Source organism: Pristiophorus japonicus, chromosome 6 (genome assembly GCF_044704955.1).
Source record: "Pristiophorus japonicus isolate sPriJap1 chromosome 6, sPriJap1.hap1, whole genome shotgun sequence".
NCBI lineage: Eukaryota > Metazoa > Chordata > Chondrichthyes > Pristiophoridae > Pristiophorus > Pristiophorus japonicus.
The window spans coordinates 222,988,639-223,003,997 of record NC_091982.1 but is presented as its reverse complement, the minus strand read 5'-3'; the positions used below and the strand labels follow the sequence as shown (position 1 = coordinate 223,003,997).

The window sequence follows — 15,359 nt, the reverse complement described above, 5'->3', positions numbered from 1 at the left end:
CAAATATTCTTCCTGGATAACACTGTCCTTGTGCCAGAAGCGATAGAAGTACTGAAGTATAACAACATAGTATTACAACATGTATCAGGAATAAATTAGATAATTATACCAAAAGGAAAGGGTCTTGGATGGTATGAGAAGGACGTTTCCTGTTTGAAGGATTAAAAAGACACTACTGATACATAGTCTTGCTCTCTGTATTTACATCCTCCACACCCGACTGATGTGCTAGTTATATCACTTCAACGAACAACACATCCAGTGACCAGAAACGATCACAGAATAGTTGCCGACAATAGAGAACATAAGGCAGGGGTAGTTAATGGGCATGGACACTCAATAAAGGAGTAAGCTTGATAACTGTCAGGGTGGATATAGGGGAAAGCTATAAACTGGTATGAGGGCAGAGCTGAAAGCTGTTAGGCACAAATGCATGTGGTATATACATCTGGGCTTTACATTGCCAACATCTTTGAACTGCACCAGAAATTCCTTCACAGAAGTATATGGATTCCTCTCGATGGTTTTTCCTTTGCTACCAGGAATACCAACTTCTTAGAAGGTAAGTAGCCCAAAGATTAATCATTTTCTTTTCCAGGAAAAGAATCATGCCCTTGCCTTGAAGGTGGTGATGGGGGCAGGGGGAGTGGGTGGGTGCAGAAAGTGGGGTACAATGACTGTTGACAAAGCTTCAATGATAACTAAATAGTGGAAGGGACCATGGACCCAAGTATAACTGAGGCCTGGGCAGGGCTTTGATCATTGATTAGGCCTGATTTCCAGTGGTAGCTGGGATGTGCTTGCCTAACTATTTGAGCAAAAATACACTAAGGGGTTTAGGCCTTGGCCTGCAGAATCTGTGTAACATTTCAGAAGCTGCACAATGCAGTGCCTGAAGACCCACAAGTTTGTAAATACATCTCTGGATGACCTTCCACTCCCAATTCTTTACTGTCCCGATGGTCTTTATGTCTAATTTGAATAAGTCAGTCCTGAGGTTTCAACACAAGAACACAAGAAATAGGAGCAGGAGTAGGCCACCTGGCCCCGCGAGCCCGCTCCACCATTCAATAAGATCATGGCTGATCTGATCATGGACTCAGCTCTACTTCCCTGCCCGCTCCCCATTACCCTTTACTCCCCTATCGCTCAAAAATCTGTCCATCTCCACCTTAAATATATTCAATGACCCATCCTCCACAGCTCTCTGGGGCAGAGAATTCCAGAGATTTACAACCCTCCGTGAAGAAATTTCTCTTCATCTCAGTTTTAAATGCACGACCCCTTATTCTAAGACTATATCCCCTAGTTCTAGTTTCCCCCTAGGAGTGCAAATATCCTCTCTGCATCCACCTTGTCATACTCCCTCATTATCTTATAACTTTCAATAAGATCCCCTCTTATTCTCCTCAATTCCAATGTGTATAGGCCCAACCTACTCAACCTATCTTCATAAGTCATCTCCAGAATCAACCTAGTGAATCTTCTCTGAACAGCCTCCGATGCAAATATATCCTTCCTTAAATACGAAGATCAAAACTATATGCCTCACCAATACCCTGTACAATTGTAGCATGACTTCTCTGCTTTTATAATGTATCCCCCTTCCAATAAAGGCCAACATTCCATTTGCCTTCCCGATTACTTGCTGTACCTGCATACTCACTTTTTGTGTTTCTTGCATAAGGACCCCCAGGTCTCTGTACTGCAACACTTTGCAATTTTTCTCCATTTAAATTATAATTTGCTTGTCTATTATTTCTGCCAAAGTGGATAACCTCACATTTTCCCACATTATACTCCATCTGCTAAATTTTTGCCCGCTCAGTTAGCCTGTCTATATCCCTTTGCAGATTTTTTGTGTCCTCCTCACAATTTGCTTTCCCACCCATCATTGTATCATCAGCAAACTTGGCTACATTACACTCCGTCCCTTCACCCAAGTCATTAATATAGATTGTAAATAGTTGACGATGCAGCACCGATCCCTGCAGCACCCCACTACTCACTGCCAACCGGAAAATGACCAGTTTATCCCGACAATCTGTTTTCTGTTCAAAAATGATGCAAATTGTGATGCTCTCTGCTTCCTTTCCAAAGTGCATCAATTACATGGAGTTCAGGGCAGCACAATTGCAGCTTGGCACATCCTTTGCTTTCCAATGCAGTGTTTGATATCGTTGGGGAAATCAGGTCACTTGCCAGTTACTTTCATCATCAAGAGTGCAGCTCTTAGCTGTCTTAGGCAAGATGGTGACTTCATGACAAAGAGTGACTGCCAACTGCAAGTGGCTGGTGTTATCTGTGTTACAGTTGATTGGGCCAAGGTGCTCGACCACAAGGAGAATATTGTGACCATGAAGCCTGGAACTGGGTCAATGCAATTCCATCTGCGTGACTTAATAGCACGTGACCAATGATTTTCTCATCTTTGAGCTGAAATCAGAAACAAACTGAAGCCAGAGCCAGCGAGATGCTCAATTACCAAGCAGCTGCTTGTTCGAATAACAAAGGGAAAGACAGCTCCATGGTGAAAGCAAAGTGTCTTAAAGTGGTACTTGAAGCCATTTAAAATAATAAAGAGCTGCCACCATTGATATTAATTGGCAGTACCTGATACAACTGAACATCCATATGAAATAATTACTGGGCAGCAATTCATTTAGTGGTTAATTCTCCTACAGCAATGTAGAATTGTGTCCAGAGCTATTCTTTAGAGGTCTGGATTGCACAATTGTGGTTCACACACCTGTAGTTGTTCATATTTCATGCATGGTTTAGTTGGTCATCTACTATGCCAGCAGAGGAAAGGTGAACTTCTTATTGGTCCTCCAATAACAGAAGCACAGCGGCAAACCAAAATAGAGTGTGGACTTGGTGGTTCCAGGTTTCCATTTCAGCACCACTTCCATGGCACTTCAAAAAAGTATCTTAAAAAAGGTACACGTAGACAAATCACTGTTTTTGGTGTACTCCACATTGCGGAGGCTATATTTTCAATTCATTTATCTTAATGCACAAGTGGTTAAAACAGGCTTTTATTTTGCTAACGTTTGAACTGGAGGAGAATTCTGCTAATTATTTTCAGGAACCATTCTTTATCGAGGGGAGAAAGTTACATCTACTCAGGGCTAGTTTCTGTGGAGAGAAGAAAAGGAATGGAGAGGGCAAGTGAGGTACATGGTCACTGAGATTTGGTAACAATGCTTCCTTTTTAAGAGAACAGAATGCTGCAGAAGGACAATAATGGGGTCTCACTGCAATTTTGGGCTCTCTGTAGTGCTGCACTGTAGAAAAAAGGCACAAAGGCATTGATCATGGATGTCTGCTCAAAGAATAGTGATTTTTTTGTAGCCTTCAAAAATCCTCTAGTCAAACAAAATAATTTTACCATCAACTCCTTCTGACATCTTGAACCATGAAGTTTGTTAATCTAACAATATTGTGGACAAATAATTGTTAATCAAAGAAATAAAAGCAACTGAGGAAAACAAGGTGGTTAGAAAGACATGCATAAGAAGTTTATGGAAAGACACATCATTGCTTAATTATTTAGCTGTCAAGATGATCTTGTTCAGTAATTTCCTAAGCAGAAGATTTAGTTTGTGGTGTACATTTTTTCCCACACTTCTGGACTTTCCAAACTACAAATTCTGACACCATTAAGACAAACGCAAAGCAGTTTAAGATCAAAGTGAATCAGTTTATTTATTTTTAAAAACCACTCAGGTTTGCAATATAAAACATAATGAAGAAAAGATTGTGCAACAGAGTTCTTCTATTTAACACGTTAAAAATGACCAAAATATATACCCTTTCTATTCTTTATGAATTCCTCAACAGACTGAGGGAAAGCTACTACAGGTTTCGCTGGCAGCAGCCAAAACAGTAAGATAAACACTGCACAAATCCAAGAAAGTGTATAATTACATGAGAAGCTAGAAATAAAAATTCCCCATCAGAAGAGGAAACCTTCAACTGGGATTTAAGGCTAGCCACCAGGAAAGACTGTCTCTTCATTTCACAGATTCTATGGATTAAAGAGAACAGCAATGCAAATTCAAGATTTTTATTGTTTCCCCCCTTCTAAAAAAACAAGGCCATAGCAAGATTAACTCCAAAGAAACATTTCAATTCTACAGAATAACCAAAATAAAGATATATTCAAAACAAGTCTCAACATTAGGGCTGTTTACTTAAAAATAAAAAAAGTTTAAGAATTGTAGTTAATATTAAGATGCTTTTGATAAATGTACTTTGCGAGTATTCTTGTTAAACAGTGGGATGATGATATTGTGTAGGTATTGGATTGGAAGTTACCCATCTCAGCTGTGCCATGGAACTATGTACAATTGATTATATATAACTCGTGGGTGAATGATCAACTCTATTTTTGTCACTGCTATCTTACACTGTCACACTCAGCATCTCCTTCAAGCCAGCATTCCAATGAAGCCATCAGCATTCATTGTTCAATATATTATTCAGCAAATGATAAGACTGTGAAGGTGATATCCCATATAGATATATAAAAATTTAGCATTTAAAAATCAAACAGAACCCTTGGAGAAGGATCTGCTAGACAATTGACATGGATAAGATCAGATCTCCGTTCTACCTTCAACTCCATTCTCTCAGCAGCCAGAAAATCAGGACACTGCCATTCATGGTGAAGTGGTACAGTATTAAAAACAATTCCAAATTTTCAATTAAAGGAGTTTGCAAAATACTAACCAAATATTAGAGTGAAAATTTCAATAACTAAATTCACTGTTGTACTTGCAAAACTCATGCACAACCCAATGGTATACAGCATCAACCAATATGCTATACTGTAATGTGGTAGGGCATAGGTTTTGTGCTTTTGGCTAGGATTCTCCATATAAGCTTTTGGTCATACAAAGATGAGCGGGAGAGGCTCCAAATAGAAATACGGCACTTCCACATACAAGGGTGTATGTGTGCTTGGAGACAGGGTGATACTAAAGAGTAAAATCAAATTGCGTTTTTAAAATCGATAAATTTATTGAGCAACACTAGCAAAAGCATGGACCAGCCTTCAGTCTGGAAAAGATCATATTTTAATATTTTCAATTAGGGCATGGGAAACAAAATTATTAATATTCCAGGGCAATGTGGCTGGTGCAGACACTGGAGCACCAATCCAGCTACTAAATTTCAAAATTAAAATTTTCTGCAGGAGAAAATAGCAGTGATCCGGTTTACAGAATGTTTACTAAATTGCTGCACATCATGCTCTTTCTCCGTATCTCTTAATTTTCTCTCTCTTTCTTATATACCTGCACATGAGAGGAAGGGGAAACAAATATATATATTTCCATACTTTCTTTCATGCAGTTTGACTGATCCATATAGGACTCAGAACCAAAGGCGAGCTGAGGAGAATTTATTTTACGAGCGAGTTATGATGATCTGGAATGCACTGGCTGAAATGGTGGTGGAAGCAGATTAAATCTCTTTCAAAAAGGGAATTGGATAAATATTTGAAGCAAAAATTCTGCAGGGCAATGAGGAAAAAGCAAGGTAGTGGGACTAATTGGATAACTCTTTCAAAGAGCCGGTACAGACAGGATGGGCCAAATGGCCTCTTTCTGCGTTGTATGATTCTAGAACAATATATTGTATAACATTTACTTGCACATTTGTTCCCTCGTCTCCCTAGCTGTACTGAGCCTACTAATTCAGTTGCAGGGAGAGTCAAAGCCATTTTTTGACTGGTGGCAGTCTCTGTACCATGCCTAAGCCTCTAGACCCGTTCTGCAGAATCATACACATTCCCATCTTCTGCATCACAAGTCAATCATTATTTTTCTGTTGAGCCATTGAAAATAATGGAGGACTTTGTAATTGGAGGAGACTGGGCAAACTCCATCTCAAATGAAAAAAATCCCTCTCACAAGGGAGGGGGAGGGGGGGGGGGGGGAAAGAGGAAGTAGAAGTCAGCAAAATGGCCAAGAGGAGCAGAGTAGCCAATAGAAATAGCTACAGCACATGGTTCACATGGCAGTGTTTTGGGTGTGTGACCACGAGATAATGTCCACGTTACAGTAACATTTCAAGTTTTACTGGACATCAGCAATCCTAATTGTATCAAATAAAGCAAATATTAAAACATATCTATTGTAAAATTATTTCACACCGCATTAACACTACTCGAGATAACTTTTAAAATACCTAGCATTTATGGACAAGTTATTTATAAATTTTTAATTTCCATAAGGAATTCTGACAAATAATGTTTTATGAAAACAGACCTTTTTTGAAATCTATGCAACAAGCTAAAAAGTTTACAAATTGGTAAAGCATCGTCTACGTGTTGCCATGTGACACTGTGCAGAGTCAAGTCCAACATCACAATGCCTCAAATATACAACTGCATCACGACAGCACTTCATTCACAACAGCTAGAACACTATATCTAGTAGGGGATTTAATGAAGCACTGGATAGTTGCTGATTATGTGGCTCCAAGATTGGAAAAATTATCTACAAGTTCCATTCCAGTTTACTTCAGCCTTTCTTGGGCTCACTGTTTACTCTTTTGGTCCAGAATTGAGTGTGGCACTGGAGTTGCACTTCTCCAAATGTCTACTACTGTGGACTTTGCTGGACCTTCCAATGAGGTCCAAATTTGAAAATACCAGCTTTAGTACATACCCCAATTAACATCCAGAAATTAGAATGATGATTTAAAGCCTATAGCTGAATGTTCAGGTTCAGGGATCTGTATGTACACCATCTGAAACCATAATTATTCTTACAGCTCATTGCCATGTATCTAGTGTTCTCAGTGTATATCTCCAACCAGTAGAACATTCTGCTAAAATATTTGATTTTATGGAAGTTTCCCCCCCGCCACTAAAAATTATACAGCTAGTTAAGACATTGTAAAAAGGATTACAAAACTCCACAAGGGTATTTATCTATATAGTGAAATGAATACATAATCAATTGTCAAATGAATGTAATGATTAGAACATCAAAAACTGAATAAAGACATTCAGAAATGCTAGTGTTTCATTTACAAAAAAGACATAGGTTTGTCAGATAAAATATTACCAGACTCCATGAACATATACATGAAAAACTGCAGTTACATTTAGAAATAATTCAATTTGAAGCAACACAATTCATGGTATTAACTAATACCTTAGTTTTTTAAAAAAGTTCCACCAAACCTTGCACTTTTCTTCAGCTTGACCATTTAATTTCAGGTGAGATGCAATTTCTTGAAACTCCCAAAAAAGAGTTTTGCGCATTCATACCTATTAAGCACAAGTCCTTTTGCACACTCTGAACACTTTTAACTTGCAGAGTTTTCAAATGCATTTGTTGCGATTTCTGGATTAGAGATTGCTATTTCTGTACGTTTTTGCTCTTCAGTTGCAAAGTTCAAGGGCTGATAGCCAGCATTGTGGCTTGGTTCCATCATTCCATTCAACTCTACATTATGGATTTCTACATCAAATGTTGTTGAGTTGCTTTGCGATGCATTTTTTTCACAGCAAACCAAATCCTAAATTAAGAAAACATAGAATCCAACATAAACTCAAAAGCAGGTTGATGAAATTCCATACCCCACCCCACCCAAAATCATATATTATGGAAAAGATTACATGTAAATACTTTAAAATTATTTTTGTCATCTCCGTTCTCTCGTTGCACATTTTTAGTTATTCAAAGAGAATATGCTCCCAAACTGGAGATCTGCCCATTTTTGTCTAAACCCAAAATTAGTTCCATCATCAGGAATGAAAAAAAGTCAGTTGACACCAAGATTCTATTCAACTCAAAAATGAATCCTCTTTGCCCATGTTGTATATTTAACTATCTTTGTCTGTCAAAAAAAGCCACAGCCCTTACTAGCGGTGTGGTGTTAGAATGAACATTGCAATAAAACGACAAAATGATCCACAGCAAATTACATTGGCCGCTTCATTAACTCTGGAGCAAAATCCTATGCCTTTCTGAACCATATACACAGTTCTATTTGATTACCACCGTTCTCCCTACATATAGATATATGTACAATAAACCTGTTCATCATTCTTATATTCCATTATTTGTGAATAACCAATGAAGTTAGTTCTGGTTTCAAGATCCAATCTATTTTTCATCTTTATTATAATTACATTTTCCCCTTGATTTCTGTCAATCAGGAATAGACCCAATTCTTAATATTTAATCAGAGGTGTTATTTTGTGCACTCGGACTAGTATTCCGCACCTTGACTATCTGAAGCATGAACAATTGCACTCGAACACAAATCCTATGAAATTGTAATTTTGGAATTTTTGATCACATTATCTAAAAAGGAAGGTTGAGTAGTGACTCCAGATTACTTTTAGTAGATAATTCACAAGTAGTCCTATAAAATCACAATTTTTATTTAAAAATAATTTCAAGGCCATTTTCATACAAAACGAATCTGAATGTTGCCGAAATTTCAATAGACTCGTGGAACCAGGGCTTGCAACATCTTTCACAGATAGATATTTTTTCATGCAAAATGTTGAATTTTGCACACTGCAAAGTATTACAAGTGGTGATACTTTAGTTCAAATTTGAGTTTTGACATTCAGCTGTAGTTTTCAAATTGTAGGTCAAATTACTCCTTCATATAATGTTGAAGATTTCACATAATCAGATCCAAAATCCATGTACTGTTAATTTTTCTACCTATTTGTAGTTTGGTATATTTTTGACCCCCAAAAATGTATTAGTAAAATTAAAACAGAAAATGCTGAAAATACTCAGGCTAGGCAGCATCTGCAGAGAGAGAAACGTTTCAGGTCGATGACCTTTCATCAGAACTGGAAAAGATTTAGCAGCTTTTAAGCCAGTGCAGAACCAGGGAAATGTGGAGGGGGTTGAGGAGCGAACAAGGTCTGTGATAGGGTAGAGGGTAGGATTGTAAAATTTCTAACTTTTTCCAGTTCTGCCGAATGACTATCAATCTGAAACATTAATTCTATTTCTCTCTTCACAAATGCTGCCTGACCGAGTGTTTCCAGAATTTTGTGTTTCATTTCATATTTCCACCATCCGCAGTATTTTACTTGTGCAAATTAAACAAAAAGTAATGTTAAAAGCATTGAACATTTTCATGCCTTGTATATAAGTTATCTCAAAAATGGGTTTCTACAAGCCACAAGTCTTGCATCTCATTTACAGTTACTTAACTGGGAGGGGACGGGCAAAAGAACAGGCAAGTATTTAAACTTAAAAACACTTTCGTATGGGATGTTACTCCCTTTTCAGGATAGGTACTACTATATAAAAAATGGAAACTGCTTGGTTAAGAAACTTCCCATTTCTGAAATTCCACCACCAGGTTTGCGTGTATTGACGAAGTATTAAAGTTAAAAGTCGGCACAGTAATTACAAAACTGTGGGAGATTAAGTGGCAGGTTGGATTGTCACACAGGTCTGTCACCTCAGTTAAAATTCTGCCGAAACTAATGGAATGAAATCCTTTTGTCTGCTGAGTATAAAGATTTTAATGTGAAGCAATTTTGGGCTGCCTTCACACTGTCTAAGGGGCATGGGCCTAAAGCACAAAAAATGGCCTTAAGTTCAGCTTTAAAACTGGCAATCTCACTCTAGAGCCCAAAAGAATCCAAAATATTATTAACATTCCCAATGGTGCAGTCAATGGTGTTTGAGAGATTAGATTTAAGGCATGTTGTTGGGACAGAAAGGAGGGGACTTTGCTATTCTAGTACTTGGCTGCATTATGCTTTGTCTGGGAGTTTTGAATATAGACAGATGATAAAATGGGTGAGGACTTCACCATTAAAACATAATTCACTCCTCCTGCCAAAATTAATTGAAGAAATTTGAAGAAAAAAAAACCAATACTTACTGTGACATCGATGGTCTTTGGTAATATACTCGTCTCAAACCAGGGAAAGACCTCAGAGAGTTCTTTTTTTTGCTCCTCGGTGAATTTGGGTTGGTTTCTCTGCATCAGTTTCAGTTTTTCTCTGTCCTCCTTTAGAACTGTTGCAATGTCCCTGAATTGTAACAATCATGATCAACAAACTAACTGCTCTGCACTTCGATAAACTTGCATAACAAAATATTAAAAAGCAAACCAGTCAGCAATATTTGTAATGAACATAGGAATCATAGAAATCTCTTAACAAGGCAACCACTAAAAAATGCCATGTGCCAATGTAAAAAAAAACAATCACACTTCAGCACTGTAATTTTGCTGTGCAGTCCTTGCACATCATGCTTACCCTATCAGTTTATAACTGCCATTTTAGTAAAGCCATAACCCTTTTAAACTAGTCGGGTTGAATAATTTCGGATTAACACATTAACTGTTGCTAGTATCCACAGTGGGGTTGTACTGTTATCTCATCCCCTCCAAGCATATCTTAACTCAGCTATGATGCTTTGGTGTACTAACTCCCCATTTATTTCCCCAACATTCAAAGCACCAAGTGAGACCTGTAATCTTTTTTACATTTTCTACAACTTGCTCCTACTATCAGGGAAATTATATTAGATTATTTGGATAACTTTATATCTTGAAATGCAAATTTCACCATGAGACTTATATGCAACAAATGTATGCAGGGAATTACAGCATTGCCCAAAATCTAAATGTGGGGGTGAAGAGTAAGTCCCAGCCATCTATCACAGATAATGAAAACATCTGCTGGATTGCTGTCTCATGGTTGTAATATAAGACATTTTTAAAAAAGTATATACTGGAACAGAACTCAACTGTACTCAATGCAGATACTTTCTGAACCACCTGCTGTAATTATCAAATTGCTTATCTTTTTGTGCAAGAATTATTCCATATCTGGAGCACAGATTGCTGGCATTGAGACCAACAGCTAATGTTGGCACAAAAGCAGACCATAAATCAGAACAAACATTTATAGTACATTTACTGTACTTTGATAGCAGAAAGTGGTTCTCTTGTCTCTGAAGTTCAGAGGGTAATAAACTGCATAACATGGTACTGGCTCTTTGATATGATCCTAAACCAAAGGTTAGATTACTACCTTGCAATTGCCACTAGGTAGCTTTTATTCTTGAAAGAATTGCATTCGGAGATCAATTGAATTATTTAACCATTTTCAGGAATAGAAATCCTGTATGCTCCCCAGGGAGATTAGTAGTACTGATGCAAACTCTGATACTTAGTCTGTGCAGAGATAGTTAATCTCATCCAGGGCAAAGATTGGAGCACCATGAAATGTGTCCAGGACCCCAGGGTCTGGAGTGGAGGAAATAAATGGGAAGGGAGGAGGTGGAAGGGAAATACAATAAAAATCAGCCAGGGAGTTACAACTCCTATTCGGGGAGCCTGGCCTGGCATGTGTGCATGTTGGGTGAAGACGAGATCAGGCGGGGTCTGATGTCCTCCACAGTTGACTAGACTGCCACTCAATCACCGCCTAGTCTACATGCACACAGGTAGCCATTTCGATCAAATAACAAAACTGCCAATGACTATGGAATTATACCGCAGCAAGAGTCAGCACAGTTGGCAAGGGAGGTGACAAGGAGAGGAAATAAAAAACTGGAGTATAAGGAGCACTGTTTAATATAATGATGTGCCTGATACAGAGACCATGTTGCAAAACTTCTGTCAAACTTATGCATTCCAATTTCTCATGCCTTCAGAATGAAGATGGTGTTGCTGATACTTTTTCCACCATTAAAATACTGTGGTTCAAATATAGTGATGACCCTGCTGCAGAGACCATGGGGTAGATTTTCAACTTGCCACCCAAGCGTAAAACTGGCCTTGCAGATCGACTGCCTGATTTTTATTTCTACGAAGTCAACCGAAATAAACACTGGGCGCTTTTCTATAACAGGCAGCCGATCCCCAGCACCAGTTTTAGACCTGAAGATCTACCCCATGCTGCAAGAATAGTCAGTTAAATATATGCTAATCCAATTTCTCATGCCATCATTATACAAACTGACCTTCCTCATATTTTTCCCTCCAATAGAGTGCAGTTCTTTGAGATTCCCTTTTCTCTTACAGATAACGCACTATGCTATTCCTGTATCTCTAGTGGAGAAATGCACTTTTCAAACACAAAAGGTTTGCTTTTCACAGGATAGGGGAAGGAGGCAGGAAGGATATATAAGGTTATTGGGCAACGGTAAGCAATCAAATGGTCAATGTTCTAACAGGTTATAAAAAGGAGATATTTATTTATCCCTCAGTCATCTTTTCTTAACAAGTTTATGCTTCAAAACTATCAGCCAGAGGCAGCTTGGTAGCAAACAACAAGTAGAACCTCCTCTGACGTGACATCATTAAGTAGAGTAGTGCACAGAACCTACCATTCTTGTTCAGTGGTTCAATTGAGCAGACTTTCAGATGATCACAGCAAGGAATTTCAACATAAAATGCCAGTCTCGAGGCAGTCTCTAAAACTGGTTTAAAGTCATAAGCTATAGTAACAAACATTTAAGGTAAAGTGAAAATTAAGCAAAATAAGTTTCCCTGTAAAATTTTAGCCTAATCGCTGACTGTGTCTGACACACTGCTACTAGAATGGAGAGCTTTTTAAAACACCACTCAACAAAATCTCCACTTGGATTTTCAGCACTCACCTCGATGGAAGTTGGTAGGTCATCATGGTTCTCTCATCTGTATTTGCCATCGATAGCCAGATCGGGTCCTGGATTACACAATTAGTGAAGTGGTCAATCTTCTCGGTGCTTGTTCTTATTTTTGACTTGTGGTCATTCTCAGAGGAGTCAATACTTCCAAAATATTTGCTGGTGTTGCTTAGATGGCTACTTTCTAATAATGATTTAAAAAAATCAATTTAGGAGGAGGAAAATGGCTAGACTAAAGAACAAAAACACATGGAAACATGGAATTAATAAAGGCTGTTCTGTTGATCAGGGTTGCTCCTTCCGCAGGAATATGCAATCTTCCCCAAAATGGAGTTTATTCCATTTCATCACCAAAGGGCAAGTTCTATAAAGCTTCCTTGATATCCGAGATAATCAAGCCTGCCCATGTGCTCCATGGAGCATTTAATCAATAAGTTAAGTTAAAGGTTTAGGTCCATAGACTGTGCAGGGGAAATTGATCCCTTCTTGCCTTGTTTTTGGGCCATACAATGGACATTGGGGGGCTACAATTTCCGAGCACAACCTCTAGCACCCGATTTCCCCCAAAAGTATGCCTGCTGACAAATTGGTAGCCGTGACTTCCGAGAGGCAGCAGCACCTGCTTAAAACAGGCATTAGACGGCTTGACTATGCCAATCAGGGGCCTGGTTGTGACTCGAGTTGGTAATTGGTTGAGAGATAGGAGACAGAGAGTAGGGATAAAGTGAGTGTAATCTGATTGGCGGGATGTGATCCAAGTTTGCAGATAAAGCTGCGAGGCACAGTAAGTTGTGTAGATGGAAGCAGGAAGTTACAAAGGACATGACAGATTAAGTGAGTAGACAAAACCATGTGTGAACATTCTACACACGGGCAGATCTTGAATTTGTGCAACAGTGTAAAATAGGTGATAGCAAATCGGCAGCCCGTGTTACAAAGTCAAGATCTACACAAAAAGTCTCCAACTGTGAGCAGTAGTCAGAAAACCTACATCACTGAGGCTAATTGAGGGCTCCCAACAGTACATCCACCCTACAGCTCTAACACTCTATATGGACAAATCAGGAAAAGTAGGAAGTACGTACCAGGATAACAAAGATGGATTTCATTTCAGAAATTGAACCAACCTCTTAAGTCAGCTGAAAATGACTGGAGTTTGCACACAGGAAACTTTGACAATTGTGTAAAAGTTTCTTTACAATAAAGGAATAAATAACATTACTTTTTTCACTCCATCCATAAACCCATCAAGTGAGCCGATTAGTGAGGTAATGTCTTCGCTTGTATTAATTTTGATTTGTAGCATGGTGGATGGCGAGAAAGTGGAAGTACTTCCAGTTTGTGGCCATTTTTAACCTTTGGTAAAATAAAGCAGATGTCAAAACTCTACTACAGTAGAAAACATTACCCGTATAAAGTTACCTGTGTCAGTTCCACAACCATTAGATGGAGAGCCTGAAGAACCGGAGGCTGTTGATCCAGGACTCCCCGAGCCCGATAGAGAATCCTGAAGTAACAGGTCCAATAGATCAGTAGAAGTGGAGTGAGCATCACTATTCTGGGCTTCAGCAGGGAATTCAGCCTTTAGAAAACAAAGCAAATTAATTCAGAAATGTATAGCCTACTGGCAGTCAATCATTTTACCAATTATAATTTCAAACTGCTGCAATGACCAGCGTATTCAGTAGCAGATGCTTTGGATTGAATGGCACAGTATTGTACAACATTCATGAACCCATGTGTGACATCAAGTAATGGGAGGACACGCCCACTATGTAAATTCTGCAACCTGGCTTTGCCACCATATCCTCCTGGAACACTATTAGCAGAGGCCTGGGTCACTCATCAGCACACTCATTTCAGGATTGGTGGTCATTGCAGCAGGGGGGCTGGGGGGTAGCGGTGAGAAAGAGAAAAAAAGGGAAGAAATGTGGAGAGAACATTTTAGTCAAGACTCAACACAATGCTTAGATCCATTCAGTTCTGTTGCCGCTGCTAGCATACGGAGCAAACACTAATGACGTCTTGGATCAAGTAGCTGCTGCAGATAGTAGAGCGATAATGCAGAGACAGAATATATTTTCTCTGCCACACACTTCAGGAATACATATCTTCTAGGAAGAGGAATCTCTTCATTTATATCCATTTTAAAAGCCAGAACAGTTAACTTTTAGTGGGTATGGACGTCATGAAGAAAAATACTAAAACAAACCATTTGTCAAACAAAATGGTATGAAATTCTCCACTAGTTTGTACATAATGATAAAAATCACTGCCTTTTCCCCATCCCCAATAGCAACTTCAGCACTGATGGAGTTTTTTATATAACAGCCCATTGAGCCCGAGCTGGTGCTTGCTCCACATCATAGCTAATACTCAAACCCAATTTCCTTGCTCTTGTGCTGTATTCTTCAATATTTAATCTTAATTCCCTTTTAAATGTCATGCCCAGTTTCAATAGCCACTTGCAGTGTATTCCATACCCTAATAACCATTTCCATGTAAATTTTCTTCTATCCTCTCCCTTTACACTTGTATTAATCCCAATTTTATATCCTTTTAAATCGATAATTTTGCTATTTGGCCTCTCATTCTTTCATAATTCTGAACAGTTATTCGATCCCCTTCCTTAACTTGTTCTGCCCCAGTGAATACAAGTCTAATTTTTCTAAGTCTCTTATTTTTACAAGGAAAAGTGGACATCCAGCAGCCTGGGTGAACTATCAAATACAA

At 38.6% G+C, this 15,359-nt stretch overlaps 1 protein-coding gene across 2 annotated transcripts in view; it reads right to left on the bottom strand.

The window, feature by feature from the left end:
• Positions 1-3,771: 3,771 nt before the first annotated feature.
• The window catches only part of per2 (period circadian clock 2), a 54,129-nt gene continuing 42,541 nt past the window's right edge, over positions 3,772-15,359 (bottom strand). For both annotated transcript variants that reach the window (XM_070883626.1, XM_070883627.1), the window contains 4 exons: positions 14,049-14,208; positions 12,618-12,810; positions 9,886-10,036; positions 3,772-7,536 (listed from right to left, as the gene is read on the bottom strand). In XM_070883626.1, coding sequence (XP_070739727.1) covers positions 7,324-7,536; positions 9,886-10,036; positions 12,618-12,810; positions 14,049-14,208 — 717 coding nt within the window. In that variant the 3' untranslated portion in view covers positions 3,772-7,323. The remainder of the gene's footprint in view (positions 7,537-9,885; positions 10,037-12,617; positions 12,811-14,048; positions 14,209-15,359) is intronic.